The 23,215-nt window shown below is 41.4% G+C and overlaps 1 protein-coding gene across 1 annotated transcript; it reads right to left on the bottom strand.

Moving 5' to 3' along the window:
• Window positions 1-2,461: 2,461 nt before the first annotated feature.
• LOC104506421 (cytochrome b-245 heavy chain) lies at window positions 2,462-22,829 on the bottom strand. Its single transcript, XM_010147359.1, has 13 exons — window positions 22,761-22,829; window positions 20,126-20,221; window positions 18,532-18,642; window positions 14,662-14,746; window positions 13,257-13,402; window positions 12,235-12,425; window positions 8,859-8,988; window positions 7,927-8,019; window positions 6,197-6,450; window positions 5,751-5,913; window positions 4,762-4,908; window positions 3,474-3,598; window positions 2,462-2,772 (listed from the first exon to the last, which is right to left on the bottom strand). Exons 1-13 carry the CDS (start codon window positions 22,803-22,805, stop codon window positions 2,646-2,648), a joined length of 1,713 nt encoding a protein of 570 aa, XP_010145661.1. The 5' UTR covers window positions 22,806-22,829; the 3' UTR covers window positions 2,462-2,645.
• Between the last annotated feature and the right edge of the window lie 386 nt (window positions 22,830-23,215).

Below are 23,215 nucleotides of genomic sequence, written 5' to 3' on the forward strand. Positions count from 1 at the left end.
CAGGACTGTCCTTTAAGCTCACCTGTAGCCTGCTGCCCTAGCCTTCTCCACCAGTTGAAGGAGGAGCACTGTATGTCCTGTCTGGGAAGCTGTGGTGATGCTGCAGCCACAATTGTCTAAGAATTTAACATAGCATGGGCTATATATCTAATTAAGTGCTGTAAAAGATGTTTCATTAAGAAAAAAGTCTGCATCTAAGGTGGCTTACCAGTTAAACCACTGGTTTGAGGAACTTCTATAGACTAAGCAAGCATCTGGGGGAAGGGCTTTTCTTCTTTACCACCCAAAAAGACAGCAGCATTTACTTAAAACAGTACCATGGACATCCCTCTGTGCTTTGCTGAAAAGCAGGAAGGGCTCAACCTAGATTGTTTTGTAGGTTTGTGTTTCAGGGTTACCTGTTTCACTCATGTATCCTAGACTTTAAAAGCCCTTCATATTCAGACCATGACTGATAATGCATGGCTTGCTATTTTAGCAGGATTTAATGCAACAAACCTTTGAAAGAAACTGAGAAGCTCTCTCCAGATTATTCTTCTATATGTTTTAGGAAGACAGTGTTTAGTAATAAGCACAGGATTCATTTTTCTGTGTTCAAGGTGACAAACAACCCCTGGTACAAGTGTGCAGCATGTCAGGGAGTGTCCCTACAACTAGCCGAGTAAGGGAAGTTCCCTGGAGTTTCAAGAACAAACATGGCAATGTGTAGAAAAATAATGGGTGAATTAGAACACACACCTTCCAAGATGTGTCACATGATAAATACACCGTCTCTGTTAGATCCCTTGCAATCCCTCTTTGACCATGTTCTAACAGCATGGAAGTATGATCGCAGTTCCATTAAAATCAAAAGCAAGCATTTTCATCCTCTGCACAGGAGGAGTTTTAGCTATCAGTAGCAGGTTATTTTCACACAGGAAGTTTCTTTAATTCTGATCAAGCTCCATTATGATGGAGCTTAATAGGCGTGTTTCAAGCAGAATCACATGGATTTAAATATGACCCTTCTGAGGGAAATATCTGAAAAATTCCTCACCAAGAGTTGATCTTTGCTAGCATTCACCAACTGCGGCTTCCTCCGCTTCAGGTGTTGACATAATTCATTGTGTCATTTAACAGTTCACAGAGACAGATATTAATACACACTGACTGGTAAGCTGCCCTTCGGAAGTAGCACAGAGTGCTTGGATAACATTTAAAAATCATGTAATGGGAGAAAACATCCCATCTGGCAAGTTGAGGTGTAAAATATGTTACATGCAACCAGATGGCTACACAAAGTTGTCTGAAACTGCAGAAGGAGGCCACCACTTTCTCCTGTGACTGTAAGAACCTGTCAGCAAGGTCTCGTGCTGCGTAGGAGCTCTCGCAGGGCTTGGCTGAAGAGCTTAAGGCGGCGGTAAGCAGGTACCGGGCTCAACGGGAGCCTCATGGTGTACTAAACTGTGGCTTTTTCAAAGCTTTTTGCACTTGTTATTTTCATCTTTTTCTATGCTGCTGGGTTTAATGTGTGGTGGTTTGGGTTTTTTTCTCTCTCTGTTGCTGGTATTAAAAAGTTTTGGTTCCTCTTTTTTTTTTTAATTTTTTTTAAGAACCTGTTACCTGTAATGTACATGCAGAAGTACTGTAAGTACTGTGCTGTGCATGGGTGTCTTGTAGACATCAGGAACTCTTTATTCATAGCTATTCCAGATACGGCCCCCAGGATCTTTACTTTCTCAAAGCTGTTTCACCATCAAAGAGGAACAGCTGAACAATAGGGCCAAAAGCACTGCATGCATTCAATAACGCTTCAGAAAATACCCATTAAATCATTTAGCAACAATTTTTTTTCAGCCTTCAAAATCAGAAATGGCTGACCTGAAAACACAAAACCTCTTCTTGTTTGGATCCCTGCACCGTGAATTTGAAGATGTGAAACTGAGAGTGCTCGAAGCAGCCAAGCGATGATTTCTGTGCTAGGTGTGGGACTCGGCTTGCCTCTGTCTTGTCATCCCCCTGCAGCTGGGGTGGGGGTGGCGCTCAGAAATCCCGGTGGCTCCTTTCCAGTTCTCTGCTTTCCTATAGATGAATGGCTGCTTTTCAGCTGCCTGTGCTATCCCTTCGACAAGACGTTGGTACTTGCATTCGGAAGCCTGAAAGATGCTGGTGCACAAATGAGATTTCCTCTTGCAAGGAACAATCTTTCCCAATCCTTCTCTAAGTCCCTGCCTTGTTCCAGGGACTGGCTGTAGCCAGGATAAGCTGTCTCCTAATAGCAAGCATTATACTAGAACGCCTTATTGTTTAAGAGTATTAAGCTTTATCAGTGTGAGTTTGCTCCCAAATGCATATGGCTGCCTAGACCCTTCAGCGGTCATTATGAATAACAGGAGGATAAAGGCAGTTAATTGAGGGGAAATCCCCTCGCACAGACAAAGAAAATAGATTTCTGCTAAATTGCCAGCACACGGAGGGCGGTGCACGCTTCCCTGAGGTAAAACGTGACTTTCTTGTACCACAGAGCCAAATTAATTCCCAAGAAGCAGAGGGATTTGCGTTAGTGTAGCTGAGTTTAGAAACTGGGCTGTCCTTCCCAGACTCCAAACAGAAAAAGAGATCCAGTCTTTAGACTTTGTATTGAATGACTCCCACGTGCTTGGGAGTTAGAAATTTTCCTTGTTAAAAATGAAGTGTACTCCTCGTGGGTCAGCTTCTGAGTTGTCGATGCTCTGCTTGTTGAGTGTGTCGGCTAGGGCTTCAGGTCCACAGAGAAAAACACCTATTCTGGAGCTGTTAAGGAAATGAAAATATGGTCAGGATCTAGGTGTGGAGCAGCTGGATGCTCTTCATTTAAGTCAGTCTTATGTTCTGTAGGTGCAAGGGTTTTTTTCTCAATTACAGGAACTAAAGTAAAACTGGATTATCTACCCCTTAATACTTGTAACCCCTTAAAACTTGTATTGCTGCTTCTAAAAAAATGCTGGGCTAAATCTCATCTCAACAGAAGTTAGTGCAGACAGGTTTATTGACCTCTGTGGAATCAAGGAAATAAATCTCCAAAGAGCTTACGGCACAAATTCTTGAAAGGAACTGTTCTGGGTTTTTTCCTACTAATTTTGGGTGCTTAGCTAAAGTACATCCATATTCAGTTTTGGGGTTTTTTTTGAGGTAGAAACTATTTTGGAGGTATTTAGATGTCACCTGATATTCCTTTCTATTTCAACTGGAATGATGATGTTTTTTTCTAAAACTTTTGCCAGTAATTAAATACTTCATGAAGTAACTCATCAAACAGCAATGTTGTTTTTTTAAAAATTATAAGTCAAAACAATTTGGTCAAGACCATAGATCATGTCCATGGCTGAAACAAGAATAGAAAATACCTGGAGATTGGTAGAAAAAACCATGCTTCTTAAACTCTATCAGTCAAAGGAACAAGACTGTGCTATTATGGCATTCAGATAGAGGAAGTTCAATTTGTACAGGTTTACCCAGGATGTTGCCCTGCAATAGTTTTGAACTCGTTTTCCCAGTTAGGTCTTCCATATAAGGTTTTCTGTTTAAGGCCTGTAATCACATCTTTCTCTTCTTCATGATGCATTACGAAATGAGTGGCCTGTGGGAAATGAAACACAAAGGACAGCATAAAACCAAAGTTAGATAAGGCAGCATTAAGACCTGTTAAAGAAAAATAATTGTCAATACACACTGAATTATTTCCAAACCGAGAATGTGGAATTAAAAAAAGACTGGTAAAGTCCTGACTATCAGTGTCTCTCTCTCCTTTTTTCCCCGGACTGGGCAGTCTCAAGAGATAAAGCTATGAGGCATTGAACACAGCAGTTAATTATGTTTCTTTTGCAATTAACTGGTTTAGTCCAAGAACTGTAGGATAAAGCTGGAAATTAAAACTTTCCCTTCAGGTACAATAATACACCTCCCTTGACATTAATAAAGTCCTGACAGTTTGAGCTCTGCAACCTTTGATCCACATGAAGGGGTCTTGTCCACCCTCCCTGTGTAACTTGCACCTAGACCAACTAAGCTACGTAGAGCCAGGAAGAGGAGAAGATGTGTTTAAGGGCATACATCTGGGCCTTGTGGAGTTCTGCTACACTTACGTATGCCAAAAAAAGTTACAGCTGACTTTCTACCCAAGCAAGAATTGTGTGATTTTTCTTCTTTCCTTCCTGTTTTTCCGTTGCCTGTGTGATCCCTTCCTACCTTACTCCTACCCCTCCCTCTCTGTCTAGCCGAGCACTTCAGGCACGTGGTGAATTTTACAGTGGTGAGATATAAGTAAAATAAAATGTCACTAAAAGTAATAGAATGAGCAACTTTCCTCACTCAATCACATATTATCAGGTGGCTCATGGAAGAGCTGCTCCTTTGTGTGACCTACATGCATGGAATCAGATAGAGGACTCATGAGGGTCCTGAAACAAATATGCATCTGTTGCTCAAACCTTGTGTGTTAGCTTCTCCAGTCCCAAATGCTGTCGGAGATACTTGCATGCTGAGCTGAAGTTGCTGCTGTGAGGAAACACCACTGCACAGTGTGCACAGCCAGAGCAAACCAGAAAGGAAATCATAGTGCACATTAGCAGCTGATCCTGTGTAACTTCTGCTGGATAATACCCGCCTGCGTTTAAAACCTCTGAGAGCCAGGTGGAGGCCCAGGATAAACACCATTTGAACACTTATCAAAATATAGCACACTAATTTCAGCCTCATTTGGAAGCCTGCATATGGAAGCAGTATTTCCCACCGCGATGTTACCTGAGATTCATCCCAGCCCGTAAGGTAGATGTTATAGCTGAGAAACCCGGCGTTATTCCTCTCCTGCATTTGAGCCTCCAGAGATTGCAAGAGGTCAGCAAACCATTCAAAGGCATGAGTGTCCCTGCAAAGCCAGTAAAAATAGATCTGGAAGAGACAAGAGTGAGCTGTCAGGGGACACAGGCACTTACGGTTCTTGGTTTTACGTCTGGTGACAGAATGAGGATTGTAGAGTTCTTGTAGAAATTGGCCTGATGACTTCAGTAGACGGGTAGTCTGGTATTGGAGCTATTCAGGAATTTTGACTCTGGGAGGGTTGTGAAGCAGAATCAGTAACTCCAAGAACAAGGAAACATTTTTCTATTTCTCTTCCAGCAGTGGGTTACATCTTTAGTTCATGATGTTTCCTCACTTACATCCTTGTAAAATGGTTTGTTAGGATGTAAATTAGTGATTTAGTGGTAGACTCTATCTCCCTGTCTGCTGGTGGGCAAGGTAAATTAAAGCAGATAACAAAACCAGTTCTGTTCTCTGAATATGACCATAACTGCAGAGTGTGACCCCGCACTTCATCACAGGGAGTTTCCAGGGGCAGGAGGCAGAAGGGGATGGCAGCTGTGCTCTTCCACTGACATAAAGTTGCTCTCTCTGTGCTTAGGGAAGAAATGCAGTGTTTACACAGGCTGTATTTGTGCCTGGGACTTTTTGTTTCTTGTGCACATTCAACAGCATCTTCACTGCAAATGGAAATCCCCAGGGCCACAGTCGGGATTTGCATGTGTGATTTTGTTCGTAAGCTATTTCTCCTTTCATTATGTTTTTGCTTTTGACTCCCCCACTTCCCTGCCTGCTTGTCTCGTGAGGTAACTGGAGTCTTCTCTTAGCACTCACGCACGTCTGGAGCCAGACCACCTTTGCTGGGCCTTTTTTGATTTGGGCTGTTGGCCCAAATGAAAGGTTACACAGGTTCTGGGGGAGAGGACACGCACCTTTTTGAGTTTTAGGTTGGTCGCGTCGTGGCAGTATTTGTACCAGACAGACTTGAGTACAGATGCAAAGGGGGTGACCCCTATTCCAGCGCCAACAAGCATAACGGTTTCATAACTGAATACATCTTCACTCGCTGTTCCAAAGGGGCCGTCCACAGCTATCCTGAAATTGAAAGTTCACTTAATAAATCAATCGTGAATATTTATCAGCACCATTTAAAATAACAATAAAATAGTAAGGTTTTTGCTACAATGCACATTTGGGTTGAACACTAGCAAAAGAGGAGGTGGGGTTGATCGAAGGAGACTGGAAAGAGCCATCTAAGGCTCACACCTATGCTGGAAGTAGTTAAGGGTTGTGTCACAGGTGCCACCAAACTGGTTGAGCAAAATTTAAACTGTCCTAGGTGTTGGTCGACTTTACCATGGAGACCCTTCATACATACTTAGGCAACTTCCATGCCTCCTGGAATTCTTGCTTATCACACCCGCAGGCGTTGAACAAGCCCTCTGTCCAGTCCCCTACAATACGGACATGAATGCTGAAGTAATCCTCTTCTGGAGCAGAGGTTAATGTAAATGGATGCCATTCCAGTTTAGACACTGCTGGGCATTTGACAAAAATGTATTGCCCGACCTCCATCTTGAAGCCCTTCTTCATCATCTGGAGCTCAATTGTCTTGAAGGGATGAATGACCACCTGCAGGAAGAGGGACAAGGGGAAGAAAGGGACAAGAAAAAGTCTGTCTTCACTGTTCACTGGATACATCTACATCCTTCATCACTGGCCTTGTCCTCTGCTCTGTGAGCAAGGAAAGCAGACAAAACTTTGTTCCCAGCAGAATTGGGAGTAAGGAACAGCACCTGATAGCCAGATGAAAGACTGCAGAAGATGTTGAATTTCTGGTTGAAGTATTTTTTCACACCATGCTCACAGTTAGTCCAAAAGGAACAGCTCAGAGTGGCACATCTTGTATCTCATCGCCAGATCTATGCACACACGTTGTGAATTCCAGGTGCCCCTTACACACTGGCACAGAGCATAACGTTATTGAATTTGGCCGTATATATAGGGGCAAAACCACAGGGCTGTCATATGGAAAGGGAATTGGGGAGATAGTACCACTGGAAACTGATGGTTTTATGTTATAGCTGGGTGGGACCTATAATATGGGTGTTTGCATTCTGCCTATCTTTAGCCAAAAATAAATAGAAGCAGTATTCTAGAAACAAGGCTAGTATTTCTTTCACTATGCTTTTTTAATCCTGAAATTGTCTGCCAAGGTTATTTTCAATTTTCAAAAGAAATTTGCAAGAGGGAGAATCAAGTCTCTCTGTCTGTTAATGTAGGTATTAATAATAGTGCTTAGAATCATGGAAGAAATTTTCTGCCAACAGGGAACTAAGCAGACACCGTAGACATATGGTGTATGACTGGCTCAGAGACATTTTGGTAAAATTACCCAAAAAGCACACTAGTATATAGGAGACTTCCAACATGTCAGTGTCATGCCAGGGTACAGTGGAGACATCTATTGTCATTCCCCAAATCCTGCTACTACTTGAACAGGGTATGTCCACAAGATACAGGACAGGAACTTAGATTGGGAAAGGCCAGGGTAGTTTTTATACGTTTGAGCTTAGTGCCATGCTGATTTGGCTGACAGGCTTTCAGAACCAGTGTCAACATCTCTACAACACACCATGGGGAATGGAAGCTCAGCATTAGCTTTGGCTGCACAGAATAGGCGCCCCCTAACGCTCCTTTTCAGGAGTCATTTGTTCTGCTGAAAAATCAGAATTCCTAAATATCCAAGCAGTTTTGAAAACACAGACTTGGTATCTTAAATACTCTTAAGGCTGTGGAATTTTTATATTGTGGAATTTTTCCCTCAGTACAAAGGAAATTAATTTCATTTTCCTTTGAAAATGACACAGGACAGATTCAGTCCTGTGCCTTAACTAAGGTCCTCCTCTTGCTCTCCCTTAGAGACAGGCTGCATTTAGCTCTTAGAGGTTGACATGATTTTTGCATGATAGCAGCCAGAACATTCCTGAGAGGCTTTTCACTGATAACTTTGTTTGCCACGCAGGATCCGTTGTCTTTGCTGCAGCATTTGAAAAAATTGCTAATTGCTAAAAATTGCCTGTTGTTAAGCATAGCATCAACACATACCTTTGTGATAACAACCTTCTGCTGTGACCTCCAAAACCGCACCAACCTCTCACACAGGTACAAAAACATGGGACCTACTACCCATTTCCATGTCTGTAAGCAGAATAAAATGAGAAGTCAGATGATGAAGATGGCAACTTAGATCAAATCGAGTCCTGGAAATGCTATGAGCAGATGTGAATTTCAAGTAATGCAGGTTCTTTATCAACCAGAGTAGGGAACCCTTAAAAGACCTGACACCTCCAAAATTACTTCTGGTCAGAGGGGCATTTCTTTCTCTGTTGAGAGTTGAAGCTGGCTTTTTAGTTGCTACGAGAGTTACATCAAGGTATTTTCCTACGAGTGATTTTGTCTCTGTCTAAAAATTAAGGCAACCAAGTGAAATGTGGAATAAAGATCTGAATGTATCATAGACTCAGGTCTGTATTACTGCAGGAAAAGATGTGATTTCTGTTAACAGGTCAGTCTGAGATGTGAACAACCAACCAGCCTGGTTAGTCAATAAAAGCTGAAGTTTCAGTGTCACCTTTCCAGAAGCCTTAATTTTCTCTTATTGATCATTAGTCCATTAATAAAGTGAGACTATTTCTTATGTGGATTACAGTACTTTCTAGAAATCCCCACAAGCCACAAAACACATTTTGGGTAAACAGTTCACGGATACAATTTGCAGTTTTGTTTTGCCTGTTAATTGTGCTCATTTTAGGGCACACTGGAAATGGGTTGTCTGCCATAGTCTGTCTGTCTATAGTCCATTTCTGCTTTAGTCCAATGTGTCAAAATCTATTGTGTTATGTAAAGAAAGCTTTCACTGAAGAGCACTGGGGGTTATGTAGCTGCTTTTCTGCAGCAAGTGCATATGTTATTTAACGAAAAAAGAGTAAACTGTAAACATTTTAAATTGGATTTACACTCAAGACAACTGTTATTACCATAGGAGGATTCCCTGAAAACTGGGGAATTGGGCAAGCCCCCTTCTTTCCCCAGTGAGTGAAGTTCTTGTAGCAGATCTCTGGATTATGTTCAGCCAGACTCTCAGCTGTCTGCCCCCGTACAATACGCCTGGGGAAAAAAAAATTATTAAGTCAATGAAATGAAATTGAAAGTATCCGTCCCATGTCGTTATTCTATTTATATGGAGTTGTGGACTTCTGCAATGCTACAACTTTGATACAGCTTTACAGCTCTAATAAACCCACAAAATTGCTATTAAAATGATAAAAATGGGGAGGAAAATTTGTAGGGGAAAATACTGACTGCAGGATCAGGCAAGGAATAGAGAAGTATGTCCATTATAATTTCTGGGAGGTGGTCACAATAGGAAAGCTTCATTCTTTTCAATTACCCTATCTTTTTCTTCAACAAAAGTTGAGTAAGAAAGGAGTAAGAAAGGTAATAAATTTCCTAGTGACAGGTAGAGAAGTTATTTCTGTTGTTTATCCTAGAAATTTGGAGAGCCCTTTCCAACATTCATTCTTCCTTTGCCCTTCCTCTCCCTTTAAAGCAGTGGAGTAGCTGTTTACTTGGTGTGAACGAACACAGCAGCTATGCCAGCTATACGAGTTTATGCCAGCTGATGATCTGGCCTCTATATTCTTGCTTCATTAGGGTTTGTTGTTGTTGTTTCTTTTATTACAGAGAAGTCCGTCTGCTCCAGTTCAGCTCTCTTTCCCATGGCAGAGCTAGTGCTGAAAGACAGTTTGAGGGGAAAAAAAAATATTCTGACCTTGTTCACTGTTTCCTGTCTCTGACTGAAGTTCTGCCAACCTCGGGAATGTGTGTGTCCCCAGAATTACGTTAATTAGTAGGATGAGGGTCATAGTAGATAAATTCAGATTAAGATCTGCCTCTTTTCCCTAGCAATGGTCTGATTCTGATCAGACTGTTCAGTTTTATGCCAAAATGGTTCTGTTGATATCTTCTTTCCATGACTTCTCTTTCTGCTTTTATAGCCCAGTTTCTGTAAATTAGACTATGTTTCAGATGTTGCAAAGAAACATGTTGTCTAAGTCATACATGTGCCAGGCTTGAAATGACAGATTTATCAGAGGATTATTAGAAAGCCTGTGCACAGTCTTGAGAGTTAAAAGATTGCACTGCTCATAAATATTACTAATGAATCTCTTCCTCATTAAAAGTTTGATTAACATCCTGCCTGAAAAATAAAGGGAAGGAATGACATTGTCCCTGGAGCATCACGAGTTGCAGTTTGCAGGAACATCACCAGTTGCTGTTTACTTCCCCACTAATGACAACTGATTCAGCTGAGCAGCTCTCCAGGATGATTTACGGGAACAGGAGGAGCCCATTTCCTGCCACTCCTCACCCCGTTGCTTAAGGGAAAGCGGGCCTGAGGATTTTTGCCTTGCCCTGTGCTCCGTTCAAGGTTTGACAACATACCCTCTACAAGAGCAAGAAAATACTTATTTTCCCTTATTACCCAGTGTAGATGCTCTTGCAATACTATAATTAAGCTTTCAGTAGTACAGCCTTCTAGTTGCTTCTTTTTTGGCTGAAAGTTTTACTTCAGCTTCCAATGGAGGGTGATCTGAACCACTGTACTCTCTCCTCTTTATGTCTGCTGTGATGGAAAGTTTGGGACATTTGTCTGTGACACATAGCTCATATGAAAAAAAAAACGTGTCAGTGCTACGAAAGAAGTGCTGTAACAGCTTGTAATGGATGAGAATTAGCCTCTTCAATTCTATTTATTATCTTTGGATTAGTTTTCTAGATATACATACACGTATGCATGTATATATAAGTATGTATGACACACAGCCTTCTGTCTTCTGAGATAAACTAACATCTATGCCTGTCTCTACCTTGCTGCTTTGAGACTGTCAGCTCGTACTTATTCCATAACATCAATCTTTGCACACCTAAGATGTCTTCCTTAAGCATAAAAAGCCCATCCAATATTTTTTAGTGTATCAGTATTTTCTCTAACCTCAAAATGCCATTCTTGCCTTGAAGTCCAAATAAATGAAGCCACTGAGTTCACAGCCAGAAAGCATCCTTCCCTCTACAGGTACTAACATTCCCTTGTTTATCTCCTTCCAAAGGATAGCTGAACTTCTCTGACAACCACGTTCAACCCCACTGCTGCCCAAACTTTTGTCTTGTCAGTACAGAGCAATTACAATGGTGGACATCGACTGAACATCCAAATAAATAAGAAGTCAACTTTTATGAAACATATGCTCCTCACTGACCTCTAGAAAGAGCAACTCTAGCTTTCTGATCGCATTGTGTACTAACTGCTGGCAAGTCTGGACTTTTTGCCAGTAGCTGTACAGTATTGGCTGCAGGCAACATGAGCCATGTGTTCTTTTCCTTCAACAGGTTTTGCTCAAACCTTTTCCTTCTTGTTTTGGAAGTGGGAATGAAATATGCTGGTGGCAATTCTCATCTGCCTTCTATTTTTGTTCTTCCTGTTGCACTCTCATTTCTGTCTTTTTTCTAGTACTACTGGACTAAGAGGAAGTGTTTTTGAATAGTCATTTTTGCTGGACATTTTAAAAGCACACATTCTAATGCACTTAGAATTTCCTTTAAAATGGTCAGTATAGTATAATTATGAACTATGAAATGTGCCTTGGGTACTTTAGCCATGGGGTGGTGTTTTTTTTTTTTCCTTATGCATCAGTTCTGTGGTTTTATAAAAGAGAACTGAAGTTCATTTTTCTAAGTGCTAAAATTGTGTTTGAGTACTGCTAAAATTGTTGCATTAGGCTTTTCAGCTATTTCAGAAGAAGTTACAGAATGAGTCAACAGTGGAAAAAGACATTTGGCATTTGGAAGTCACAAAAACTTACAGTTACGTATACTTGAACAGCAACAGCTAAAAATCTATTCTGAAATGCTGCTGATATTAAAAGTTCATCCTAGCCTGAAAGGTAAATCTGTGTTATAGTTTTCATTTACACAACAAAATCCTAGACCATATGTCGGTTTTTATGAGTATTTTACACGTGTGTGTGTGTGTGAAACAATTCCTTGTAGGAAAGAAAGGTAAATTAACAATTAGAAACAAGAACCTTGGAAAAGAGCTTTCCAATTAAAATACCAGAAGTTGTTTATCAGTGAGCTTAAGTTTGCCAGAGTCTTGTAATGCCTCATGCATGTGAATAACTTGTTGCATCAATCAGTGAGAGCCTTTTGGCTCTCAGAGCCTGAATTGCCCCCTGATTACCGTCAAAAATAACTGCTGCTTAGGGACTTAAGTGCCTATACTTACATATGTAGAGGGCTTTACATTAAGATACAGTGGTTATCAGGTATGGTGTGATAAGTGCAAATACTCACCCAGCGCCATGGATGACAAGGCCAATAAAGAATATGACAAAGAGGTGGTGGGTGTACCAAAATACTTCGAAATATGACCTCCGGATGGTTTTGGTGGATGACGTGATGATTAGTATGAGGGCCAGCGTGATGATAACGCCAGTGAGACCAGCCAAGTATGTGAAGGCGACATATAGACCCCCCACAGGATTCTGTAAAATAATTGCACACGTTGACCTAAGGAAGGGGTTACACCAAAGCAGAACCAGCTGAACCATCACTCTGTCTCACTCGCCGAATCCTTTACCTTGTTGCAAGTCTTTAAGTCATCCTCTGTGAATCTGTATGCCAACAGTGCCAGAATCCCACTCCAGTTTTCTTGCACTGCAGTTACCTTTACCCAAGTAGAGGTAGTAGAGAGTCGAGGAAGTAGAGAGAAAGGGTTTTCCCATGATTTACACACCAAATGTTGTTTCTGACTGTGCCACTGCTCAGCAGTACGGGCTTGGGGAAGGTGAACACATTTGCCAACAGCTCTGTTGTTAAGAGCTGGAGTCCTACACCCATATTTAGGGAGCTGAATGAAAGCTCTCCTTTTCAGTAGTGCTGTGCAGCTGCGGGTCTCCTAACTCACACAGAGATTCGACCCTTTGTGCTTCTGAGGAATGGGGAGGTTCCTCATTTTGTTGGTTTTGGGATTTTTAACCAGAGCTTAAGCAGCCTGAGTTCAAAACTTCTGCCGTGATTTCTGTGTACCTTCCTGTGTGCCATGTCTGCCTTAGTCAGAAGACTGCTTTACAGGGTATTTGTTCTTACATACTGTTTTAAAACTACTTTGAAATCCTTAGGTGAAAAAAGTTCAAAGCACTACCAAAGGTCAGCAACAATATTACTGACAGAGAAGGATGAATTATACAAGGTTTTGCTGCAAGATGGCCCAAACCCGGAATGTGCACACCAGAAATCGGCACTCTGCCCAAACAGTCCCATATGATCATCTCAACAAACGTAATCACGACACTTCACAGGCTGACGTCACTTACCTTGATAGTTTGTCTAAAAAAGTTGATATAGCTTTCGTTTGGGTTATCCCCCAGGCTGGAAAGCACAGCTGCCAGAGTTCCTTTCTCTTCCACACGGGCTTGCACGCTCCACTCCACGTTGAATAAGTGTGCGATGGTGTGAATCGCTGGGAGTGACGGGAAAGCAATAATCAGGGCTAAGCACAAGACAAGTCCTCGGTGGTTTTGGGTAACATTTAAAACTATAACGTTTGCCTCCTGCAGACCTTGGCCACTCTCACCCTCTTCATCACAGTTTCAGGTCATTGACGTGTTTTACCGTTAAAGCGTTGCCATCTGAAGTTTACATGTTTTGGGGTGGGGGAAGGAAAGGAGTAAAGGGAAGTTTCCAGCAGGATTTTGTTCAACAAAGGCTTTCAACAATTCAAGTAGTAGTACCCTAATGTGTGGGAATCAGAAGCCTGGGATGGATTATTTGTCAGGATCATCCAGGGTTTCTGTAGTAGAGTCAGGAAGTGAATCTGGATCTCTTTGGTGTCACATTTACTAGTGCTGTTTTGTTTGGCTGTGTTGCTAATAATCACTAACAACGTTCTTGCTGAGCTGGACGTGTCCATAACCCTAGTACAGCTGAGGTGTTTCACACCACTTCCACTACACATTAGTGTAAGGGTAAGCTGTACAACTCTTTTCAACTTTTTTTCCTTTTTGTATCACCGGATACTTGTTCAGCTTCAAAACAGGGCCTGAGGGGTACAGATCTAACCCTCTCAAAACAATCCATCTCTGCTACAGACCTCCTCTGTGGCCTTGTGTTAACTGCATCGCCCTGCTCCTTTTCTACAAAGTGGGGATGAGATTTCAGCCCCAGCTCAGAAAGGGAACCTACCCAGCTCAAGCAGTCTACTGATACAAAGATTGTTCTAGGATATGTGATTTGTAAGGCATTTGCATTGCAAAGTGACAAATCTGTTTGGGGCGGGGGGGGGGAAGAAGATAGAAACCCCTCAGTTTAGGAAATGAGAGATAAGATATGAAAATATTTCCATGGCCCGTCCAAGCTTTTTATACCCTTTTCTTTCATAATTTCTATTATTTTTTTCAGACATGCCAGATAAGAAATAAGTCTAAACAAGAATTAAAGCCAGGGTATCCGGTTCTCAGGGTGTTGCTAAATACCCTTTATTAACCACTGTCATAAATGGTGCCGATGGTTCAGGAGGAAAGTATTTTTTTCTTATTTATCTTTTGCTCTCTGCCAGCTGCAGAATAACATTTGGAAACTGATTTGAGCCTTGGTACATGCTGACTCCTTTAGGCTAATGAAATCAGGTTGCTGCCCATATCCTTAAGAATTTGAATCCCACCAGGATTCTGTGCAAAATGCATGAGAAAGCAATAAACAAAGAAAATGTGGAGTACCAACCAGTATGAAGGGCAATCATCCATGCCACCATTTTGTGAAAGGTGAGGTTCCTGTCCAGCTGTCGTCTGACACGGGTAGAGCAGCACTTTGGGTTTGAAAAAAAAAATATTTGAAGACAATCTGTGATGTCTATGCACACTTATTTAAATGCGAGGACAAAAACAGAGGCCTTGAGCACAACAATTGGAGGCATTGCTAGTAAAAATCTAGAATTCCAAAACATAGCCAGAAATATTTCCCCCCATACTTCAGAATAGGGGAATAACGGATTATGTTTTAACATGTCCTATTGAAACAAAGTACTTGAAAACGAGAAAAAAACTTAACAGCCAGTATAACAGAAGTATATGACTTATCTGTGTTAAATTACACATTATAAACAGAGAAAGGAAACACAGTCTGCCATGGCAGGGTGACTGTTTTGGTGGAGTTTCAAGTTTTCACCCAGCATCAGGATCCTGTTGTAGTTCACACTGTAGAAATGGACTGTAAAGTTTGGGTGTAACTATCTCCAGGATCTACTACCCCAAATGTGCTCATCCCTTATGGTTGGTAATAGGAAGTAATTCCTTCCTCAAAATGCTGGGTGTACTTGCCAGTCATGCACTTACAACTTGTTGCTGGAGTTATCCAAAGAGAAAAAGAAAGAAAGAAAAACATCTTTGCTGATACAATCTGAAGAAGTTGGTTTTTAAGAAAAACAGAATGATATTTTCATTAAGGATGATGACGGGTTCCTAACAGGCCTCACCTAAATTGTTCTGCAGTCAGTGGGAGTTTTCCTATAACTCCCTGTAAGGCTAGCATTTACTGTCTCCACAGAATAGAAAGCATGATTATCCTGTATTGTAGCTTTATGTTGCTTTTGCTGATTGGCAAAGGGAAGAAGACATTATGCAAACAAAAAAACCCCTTTCCTCACAAGAACTATGTAGATGTTTCACACAACAAATTAAGAGAGACCAAAATATTCTTTCAAGTGTCTGCTGGAAATTAACTTTGTAGATGGCAGGGTAAGGTAACGTATCTTCCCAGCTAATGGTGTGAAGCCAATCATCCTGACCATCTGGGAGTGGAACAGAAAAAGGGATGATAAAAATTTGGACTTGATGATCTCAAAGATCTTTTCCAACCTAAAAGATTCTATGAAACACCAGAACAATTTAATTTCTGATTTGTTCTTTACTTAGTGGAGATATACCAGCAGCGGCCTTGTTCTTTCATACCAGTCCATTTCTATATATCCCATGAGTATTAACTGTACAGATAAATAGATGAACTGGAAACAGTTCTCTCCTTTGGTTATTCTCCAGCTGTGACATTGATTAAAGGGCAAACTCTAATGGTCTGGGGCTATTGCAATGACTTCTGTAGACTATGACGACAGCCAGAAGAAATCTGGCCTTCTCTGGATCAGGTATCTGGAGAGACAATTAAAAAGATTGTAGCATAAACTGTGGTGTAGCAAAGAAGTGCCAACTCTGCTCGACTGCCTTGCAAAACCCGCTTGATATTTCTGTTTCAAAGCAGAAGGTCAAGCAATGGCAAAATGCTGCAGCTAGGCTCAGTAGTGAGGCTCATTAACAACAGTGATGAATGCGGCAATAAAGGGCATGCAAAGACAACACAGCCGTTCTTTCAATTAATAGCAAATAAGTTTGCAGCGTGTGATTTCTGGGTGGCAGGATGTAAAGGGCAAGGGCTTCCAGCACAATCCTATTGAATGGAGGGTTTGAACTATTCTCCCCGCTCCTTAACCCCAGAGGCATTGCTGTTGGAAAGGTCACTACCCTTTCAGTGTTACTTGACATTTTAAATTCCTGATTTTTGTTAAGAGATCCTCACAGGTGCTACTCGCAGAGCATAGCTGATTGGAGACGTCGCAGAACAAGCAGGAGCAGCTGTACCCCTGCACTAAGGCCACCACAGTCCCAGCTCTACCGCTGGCGTACTGGGCGGTGCATGATTGGCTTGATACATAAAATTACCTCCTTCCTGAGATACAGCTTTATTGCAAGAAGCAACTGAAGCTAAACAGGCCCCAACTGCCTACCACCCCCACGTTACGCCTCTCCTTGCTCATCCTCAGAGCCCTTGCAAACGGCGTGTGGCCGGAGCAACTGCCCCACAGTGCCCATGGCGGAAGGACTTGCTCTGTAGCTTGACTGCTGAGAGAAGAGGGACGGCTTTGTTAAGATCCTGCTTAGAAAAGATAAGCTATAGACATCAGGAGATGAGCAATTCAGGACAAGTAGCATAAAGCCCCGGCAAGAGTACAGTCCTCAACCCTTGGAACCAGTTTTAGCCTTCCAGTAATGTCCCCAAAAGTGTCTTCAGCTCTTGCATTGCTTTGGCCTCAGAAAATCCCTGCCCAGGCTGCTTTCAGCTTCACCTCTGTGGAATCTATTTCACACCTCATGAAGGTCCTGTATGACCACCAGCTCATCAATACGTTCCAGTTGTACTCATTCAATAGCAACACTAATTCTTATTAATTTGTGTCCGTTATTGACTTCTGCAGCCTGAGGAGTCAGCTCTGAATTTTGGCAGATACTAACTGATCTGTCTGAGGGCAGGGGAAGAACAACTTTAAACCTACAGTTTTACTTATGCTTTTGCTTGTACATACATGGGGGGAGGGGGGTGGCACAGCTGTCTGCTTTTGTAGCATCCCAGAATCTGAAGAGGTACAGCACAAGACTGAAAGCCTGTTCTGTGCAGTTCCAACTTTATATTTCTAAGGGTTATGCCATAAACAGGCAATTTAGGAGCTTAATGTGGCAGACACGTCTCATTTCTATGTGACAATCAGCCACACTGATGGTCAGAATATTTGTCCTAGATGGAGGCACAGCCTTGGTTATCTCTGATTATTCTTATTTCTTTGTATCCCACTTTCTTTCCCCATGAAGGACTCCTGAAACGCTGCATCTATTTTACTGCTTCCTCTGTTGTTGCTCTGCTCTTTCAGCCCCCTAGGGTGTCTCATTTGCGACAAAAAATTTATACTAGATTTACAGATGAAAACCAACTTCCATGAATTTCTGTTGTTGACCATGTATCTACTAAAGAGGCTAGAAAGAAAGGAGGAGTCATTATATATTTGGAAGGGCAGTTCATGAGCTTGAGGAGAATATTGCTTTTTCACTGCACCATGGCATGCATTGTGCGCATAATTTCTGCCATAACAGTCAGTGATCCAGATTTCAGCAGTGGGACGCGGTCAGTGCTCTCATAGGAAGCCTCTCCAGCTGACACCTAGAATCTGTTATCCTTTTTGAAGTGGTGATTGCTCAGCGCTGTATATAACATTTGGTTTGGGGAGCTAGAAATGGTCAAAAGGCCTGCGAACTATTTCATCCTGAGATGGAAGTGAAACTTGGACAATAAAGAATGTAATTTGTGAACCAGCTGAAACAAAGTCACGTTCTGAAAGTCTGTGAAAAACTACATTTACTTTGAGGAACGAACATGCAAAGACAGAAGACATGGGATGGCATCTCCTGCCATAAATGGGTGTTGTGTCTGGGACAAACAAAGGCAATGTGTGCGAGCTGCTGCCTACGGCTGCTGCCAGCCCAAAGAGGGACTTTGTGTCCAGGGCAGCACAATGCCAAGGAGGCAAGAAAAAAGGAAAGACTCGAAGGAGGCTAATTCAAGGCTAAACCTCTCAACAGAGCTCTAGAGACACCATTGGCACATAGAACTCGGGCTTGCTCATAGCAAAACTCCAGGCTTATCTACTGCTTAAAAGAGGACATCCCCAAACTACGGTGTATTTAGGGAACTAGGATGAAGTTGCTTGGTATACTTGCAAGGCTGCTTGGGTTATTAACTTTCATAAATTTTGAAATTCTTTCTTAATCTTACCGCACTTGATCCTCTGAGGAAGGAGAGCAAGTTTCGACATACTGGCAGCAGAATCAGCATGCAATTGAAATTCAGACAAGCTGCAGGGGCCCTTGCCAGAGCCAAAGCACGCTGTAATCAGAGAGATGACATTACTAAGCAAATTACCTACGACATTATCCAGGACACGGGTGGGCACAGGTTTCATTTATGTATTATATCACAACTTTTCATGAGTGTGAGGTCTAGCGTTAGTTAACAATGCTCAGATTTTAGAGTGGTCATGCTATGGCCAAGTCAGAGGCACTTCTGCAGACAGAACATATTCCTCCAGAAATCTATTTATTTATCTATCTGTCTATCTATCTATTTATTAACCAAACCTATTTACAGTTTTGGAATAATCTGGTTGTACGAAAAGCTCACTGCCATGTCTGACAATCAGTGGCCAAGCACAGATAAAAGTCTAAGCCATGAGCAGAGTTTTCTGCTGCAAGGCTATAAAGAAAGCGTCACTGACATGATTTCAGTTGGCTTGGGGGGGTTATCGTAGACAGAAGGACAGCTTCTGAGGGAAGTGGTTTTATGTTTTCTGTTGTCAGTAAAGGCAGGGTAGGGAAATTTGTTGCCTCATCTTTTAGGAATATGTTCCCTTAACATTGCTATCCACATCCTGAATGATTTCAGATTTTGACACTGACTGTTCAAAAGCAGGGAATTATGGTCATATTAATCCAAACACACTGAAGGGAAGGAAAAGATAATGTTTGCACTCCTTGCATTGACTGGAACCCTTTCAGGTTTCAGATCACAGTAACTGACTTAGAGTTACACTGACATCTAGTTATCCAAGCACAGGCCTCTGGGACTTCAAAGGTAACTGTACCATCATTGCAAAGGACAGAATTTGATCCACAGATCTGAAGCCGTAGGCAGAATGGGATTTCATGCTTTGTTGAATTAAACCACGACTTTGCAAACCTTTTACAATGTGCCATGTTCTTTAATTTGAAGTTTAGACTGATCTTCATGCCCGTGATCAGGCAAAAATATGTGAAAAAATTTATTTTCTTTGTCAGTTGGTCATGACCCGTGGTAGTTTTGGAGGCAAGTTTGTGGTAGAACACATGATGCTGCATTAACCAGTTGGGTTATATTGAATAGCCCAGGGTCCGGGACCACTTTGCTACTTGACTACTATTCACGCACTTGATGAATATATGAGTGATAGTTGCTTTTCAGAGTTAGTAGCTTTGTGAACTATTCATGCTATGAAAAACAGTTGCATGGGGAAATGGTTGCACAATAGTCGAATGGCAATATTTTTTTGTCTTTTTCTTCATAAAGCAGCCACTATGCACATTCATTTTAATTACCAGGAGTGTAATAGTTACCTGAAAACATCTTTAGAATGAGATCTCTCTATTTTTCTTACCAACCCTCTATTCAGAAGCACTGGACAACTGTTTGCATTCAGTTATCTGTTTGCACATGACTTTTAACCCTGACATAAACCTGCTGCTCCAGCCACTTGATCCTGTTTCAATCAAATGAAATGAGGGAAAAAATGCTACATGCTCAGTCTATTCCAAGATAATACATGTTTTGTACTTACGCCAAGGAGTACTCTGGTATAGTAGAATTTTAATGGGATATCATACGCCAGATAGTACCACCAAAAGAGGAAGACATTTAACCCCAGCCATACCAGCTGAAAGAGAAACAAACAGGCATATTTGCAGTTTGTTGTTAGACATCATGCATCTGAATTTACACAGTTCAGATAATGGTCAGTTAGTTCATTGTGCTCCTATTTACACAGAGGGGCATCCTGCAGGGTATGAGGGTTTCAGCAGGGGTGATAGAAATTTTTCTGGTGGAAATGGGCTCTGATGTGTGCACACAGGAGGGGCAGTAAACCAAAATACAGCAATGGATAACTGAAACTATTGCATAGCTCAAAGGGTTTGGATGTGTAGATGTGTCACTTAGGGACATGGTTTAGTTGTGGACTTGGCAGTGTCAGGTTTACGGTTGAATTTGATGGTCTTAAAGGCATTTTCCAACCTAAACAATTCTATGATCATATAACGACCATCATAACTCAGGTGTTTAGCTAAGTCTGTGAGGCTACTTGAATCTCCAAACATCATTAAAGGTTAGGGCCTTTTCCAAATGGCATTCCTCAGACATATTAACCTGCGTGAGAGGAAGACTTAGAAGCCATGACAAAGGACAAAGAAGCTTAAGATCTAAATATAGGTGGTCTAAATTGCACCTAAGGCCTAATGTTTTCTATTGAGTAGGAGGCTCTGAAGGTTTGAAACCAGCCAGCAGGCAATACTCAACAGAGGCACTTTGGTAGTGTTCAAACTGCCCAAAAATGGACTTTGCAGCTCTACTGCAGTGTTCTCTCATACTTGCATATCCTACTGTGCAGGTTTATTTAGGGGATGAGAAGTTATTAGCCCAAGATATCTAAAGCAGCTACAAGCCTATCCAGCCACAGAGATCATCATGAATCTGGCCATTTGGAGCTCGTTGGCTGATTTCACATCCCACCAGTGCACCCCCAGTCTAAGTAGGTTTACTTAGTGGTGCGTGAAAACTGAGGAGAGAAAGTCTGAGAACTTGGAGAAAACCCAGCCTCTGGTTATAAACTCAGGATGCCATAAACTGTGACATTACAGTCCTTCACCCCGCCTAACCCATATGTTTTGCTAGTTCTTTGGCCCAGCTGACACTATAAAAATCTTGGGATTAGTTTAGATCTTGAAAATACCTTGCCCTTGTGGCCCAAATACAGGGAAATGAGGGGATTTCCATCAAGGCAAGGCAGTATATGGGAAATTCCCAAAACCTCATTAAAAACCTGAGTTCATCTCAGGATTTAAAGTGAGAGTGTACCACTCCCATGTAAAATGGGGTAAATCAATCAAAATTGTGGCCGTCCTGTTTCTATCAAGTACTCAATAACCCAGTACCTAGTCAGTGTGCAGTAAAGCTGTAGAGGACACTCTGCTAAGGCTTCCAGTGTACTGTACTTGCAGCTGTTTCCCTGACCAGAGGCTTCTGGTTTCCTTCCCTATTAGCTGACCTTGTTATAGCTTTGAGACTCTAAAACCAAATTCTTTATTCGAACAAAATAAGGACCTCTTACTTAATTCTTTCAATATTCCAGTACTGGAAAAAAAAAACATGCCAGAATTCACCTCTCAGCAGTTTCAACTTCCTCAGTTCACTGAAGGTAAAAGCAAACACAGTCACTCCTTTTCAAAGCACTCAACTGCCAGGGTTATGTTCCTAAACTACAGCTACACATCTACAACGTAAAGGTAATATGAAAGCACTGATTGGTCATAGAAGTAGAAATACCTTTCTGAATAAAGGTGTTTGCGTTCAGTCACCACAGACATAGAAGTTCTAGGCCTCTTTTCTTTTGTCCTCTTGGTACTTAAATATACTGACCACATTTGGCAACAATCCGTTAACTGATACTGCTTTTTGGTGTTGCATAGGTTTTAATTTATATACCTATATAAAATTGTATACCAGTAGCTCTTATATCACACTGTGAAGTGAAAAAAAACAAAAACAAAAAAACTCACTGAAATACTAACTTCTGCCTAAGTTTTCTCCAAGGACGGCTGTCCTGCCCTGCTCTAACACTTTTAAATGTGACTGGGATTTACAGTACTTTAAAATCTCTCTCAGAATGAATTTAACCTAATTTCACAGCTCTTCTATCCAAGTTGTCTACAAACTCCGTTCAAATACTAGTTGTCTTAATGAAGGATCCATGAATCTCTGCTCTGAATTCTGGAAATACAAGCTTTATACCGTCAAGACACTATGCTTTCAGTTACACCCACTTTTGTTTATACAAGTGCAAGAAAGGCTTCTTGTTGTAGTTACTTTCTCTGCTGAGTTGCACATGGCTAAGTGAGATGTAACATTATCTGTTTTCTTTAAGATGCTGCTGCATCCAAAGACCCCAGATACTTAAATATTTCTAACAAAGCAAATGAAAGTTAATGTATGATCGTTTCTCAGTTGACAAAGAAGCTTACAGCAATCAAGATCCCAGACAGAGCTCCTTAAAAATTGTTCTGTTGAAGCATTTATCTGCACTTGCTGCCCTAGTTGCTGAATAACCAGATGCATCCCTCACTGGCACAGTGAGACCTGCTTAGTACAACTTCCTGTATAACTTTTTGTTAGACACAAATCATAATAAAAATCATACTTACAACAACGAAGATGGACAGTCCTTCGTTCTCTACCCAGTTACCCATGATTGCCTGAGAGGAGCGTGCACAACGGCCCCCGTTCTTTCTGGGACGACGTCTATGTCTTCCTCATAAGGAAGTGAGAGCAGAAGCTTGCAGCAACCTGTTTCCTTTCTCATTCATTTCAGAAATAAGTTAACCATTGAATCATGTCCATAGTTCTGTTTCAAACATGTTTCTACCATCGTTACATATAATCTTAATAATTCAAGTATAGATGAACTGTTGAAATAGACTATTTTTTCCTTGTGATACAGAGGACAAAATAAATAACTGGTCAGGTGTTCTGCTAAAAAATTTTATTGCCACTTTATATAACTTTCAGTGCTGAAATGTAATACAAAATGCACAGAAGAGTTACCTCTTCCAAACCTTGTCTTTTTCTATCACCTCAAGTCCGAATTGCTCTTCCTGCT

The sequence above is a fragment of the Eurypyga helias genome, unplaced genomic scaffold (assembly GCF_000690775.1).
Source record: "Eurypyga helias isolate BGI_N326 unplaced genomic scaffold, ASM69077v1 scaffold28612, whole genome shotgun sequence".
NCBI classification, from domain to species: domain Eukaryota; kingdom Metazoa; phylum Chordata; class Aves; order Eurypygiformes; family Eurypygidae; genus Eurypyga; species Eurypyga helias.

Excerpts from the sequence above, each read along its gene's own strand:
- LOC104506421 (XM_010147359.1), bottom strand. The coding sequence starts at position 22,805 with ATGGGTAACTGGGTAGAGAACGAAGGACTGTCCATCTTCGTTGTT. Across the intron at positions 18,643-20,125 it reads ATACCAGAGTACTCCTTGGC|CGTGCTTTGGCTCTGGCAAG; the intron begins GTAAGTACAAAA and ends CTCTGATTACAG. Across the intron at positions 8,020-8,858 it reads TTTCAGGGAATCCTCCTATG|ACATGGAAATGGGTAGTAGG; the intron begins GTAATAACAGTT and ends TTCTGCTTACAG.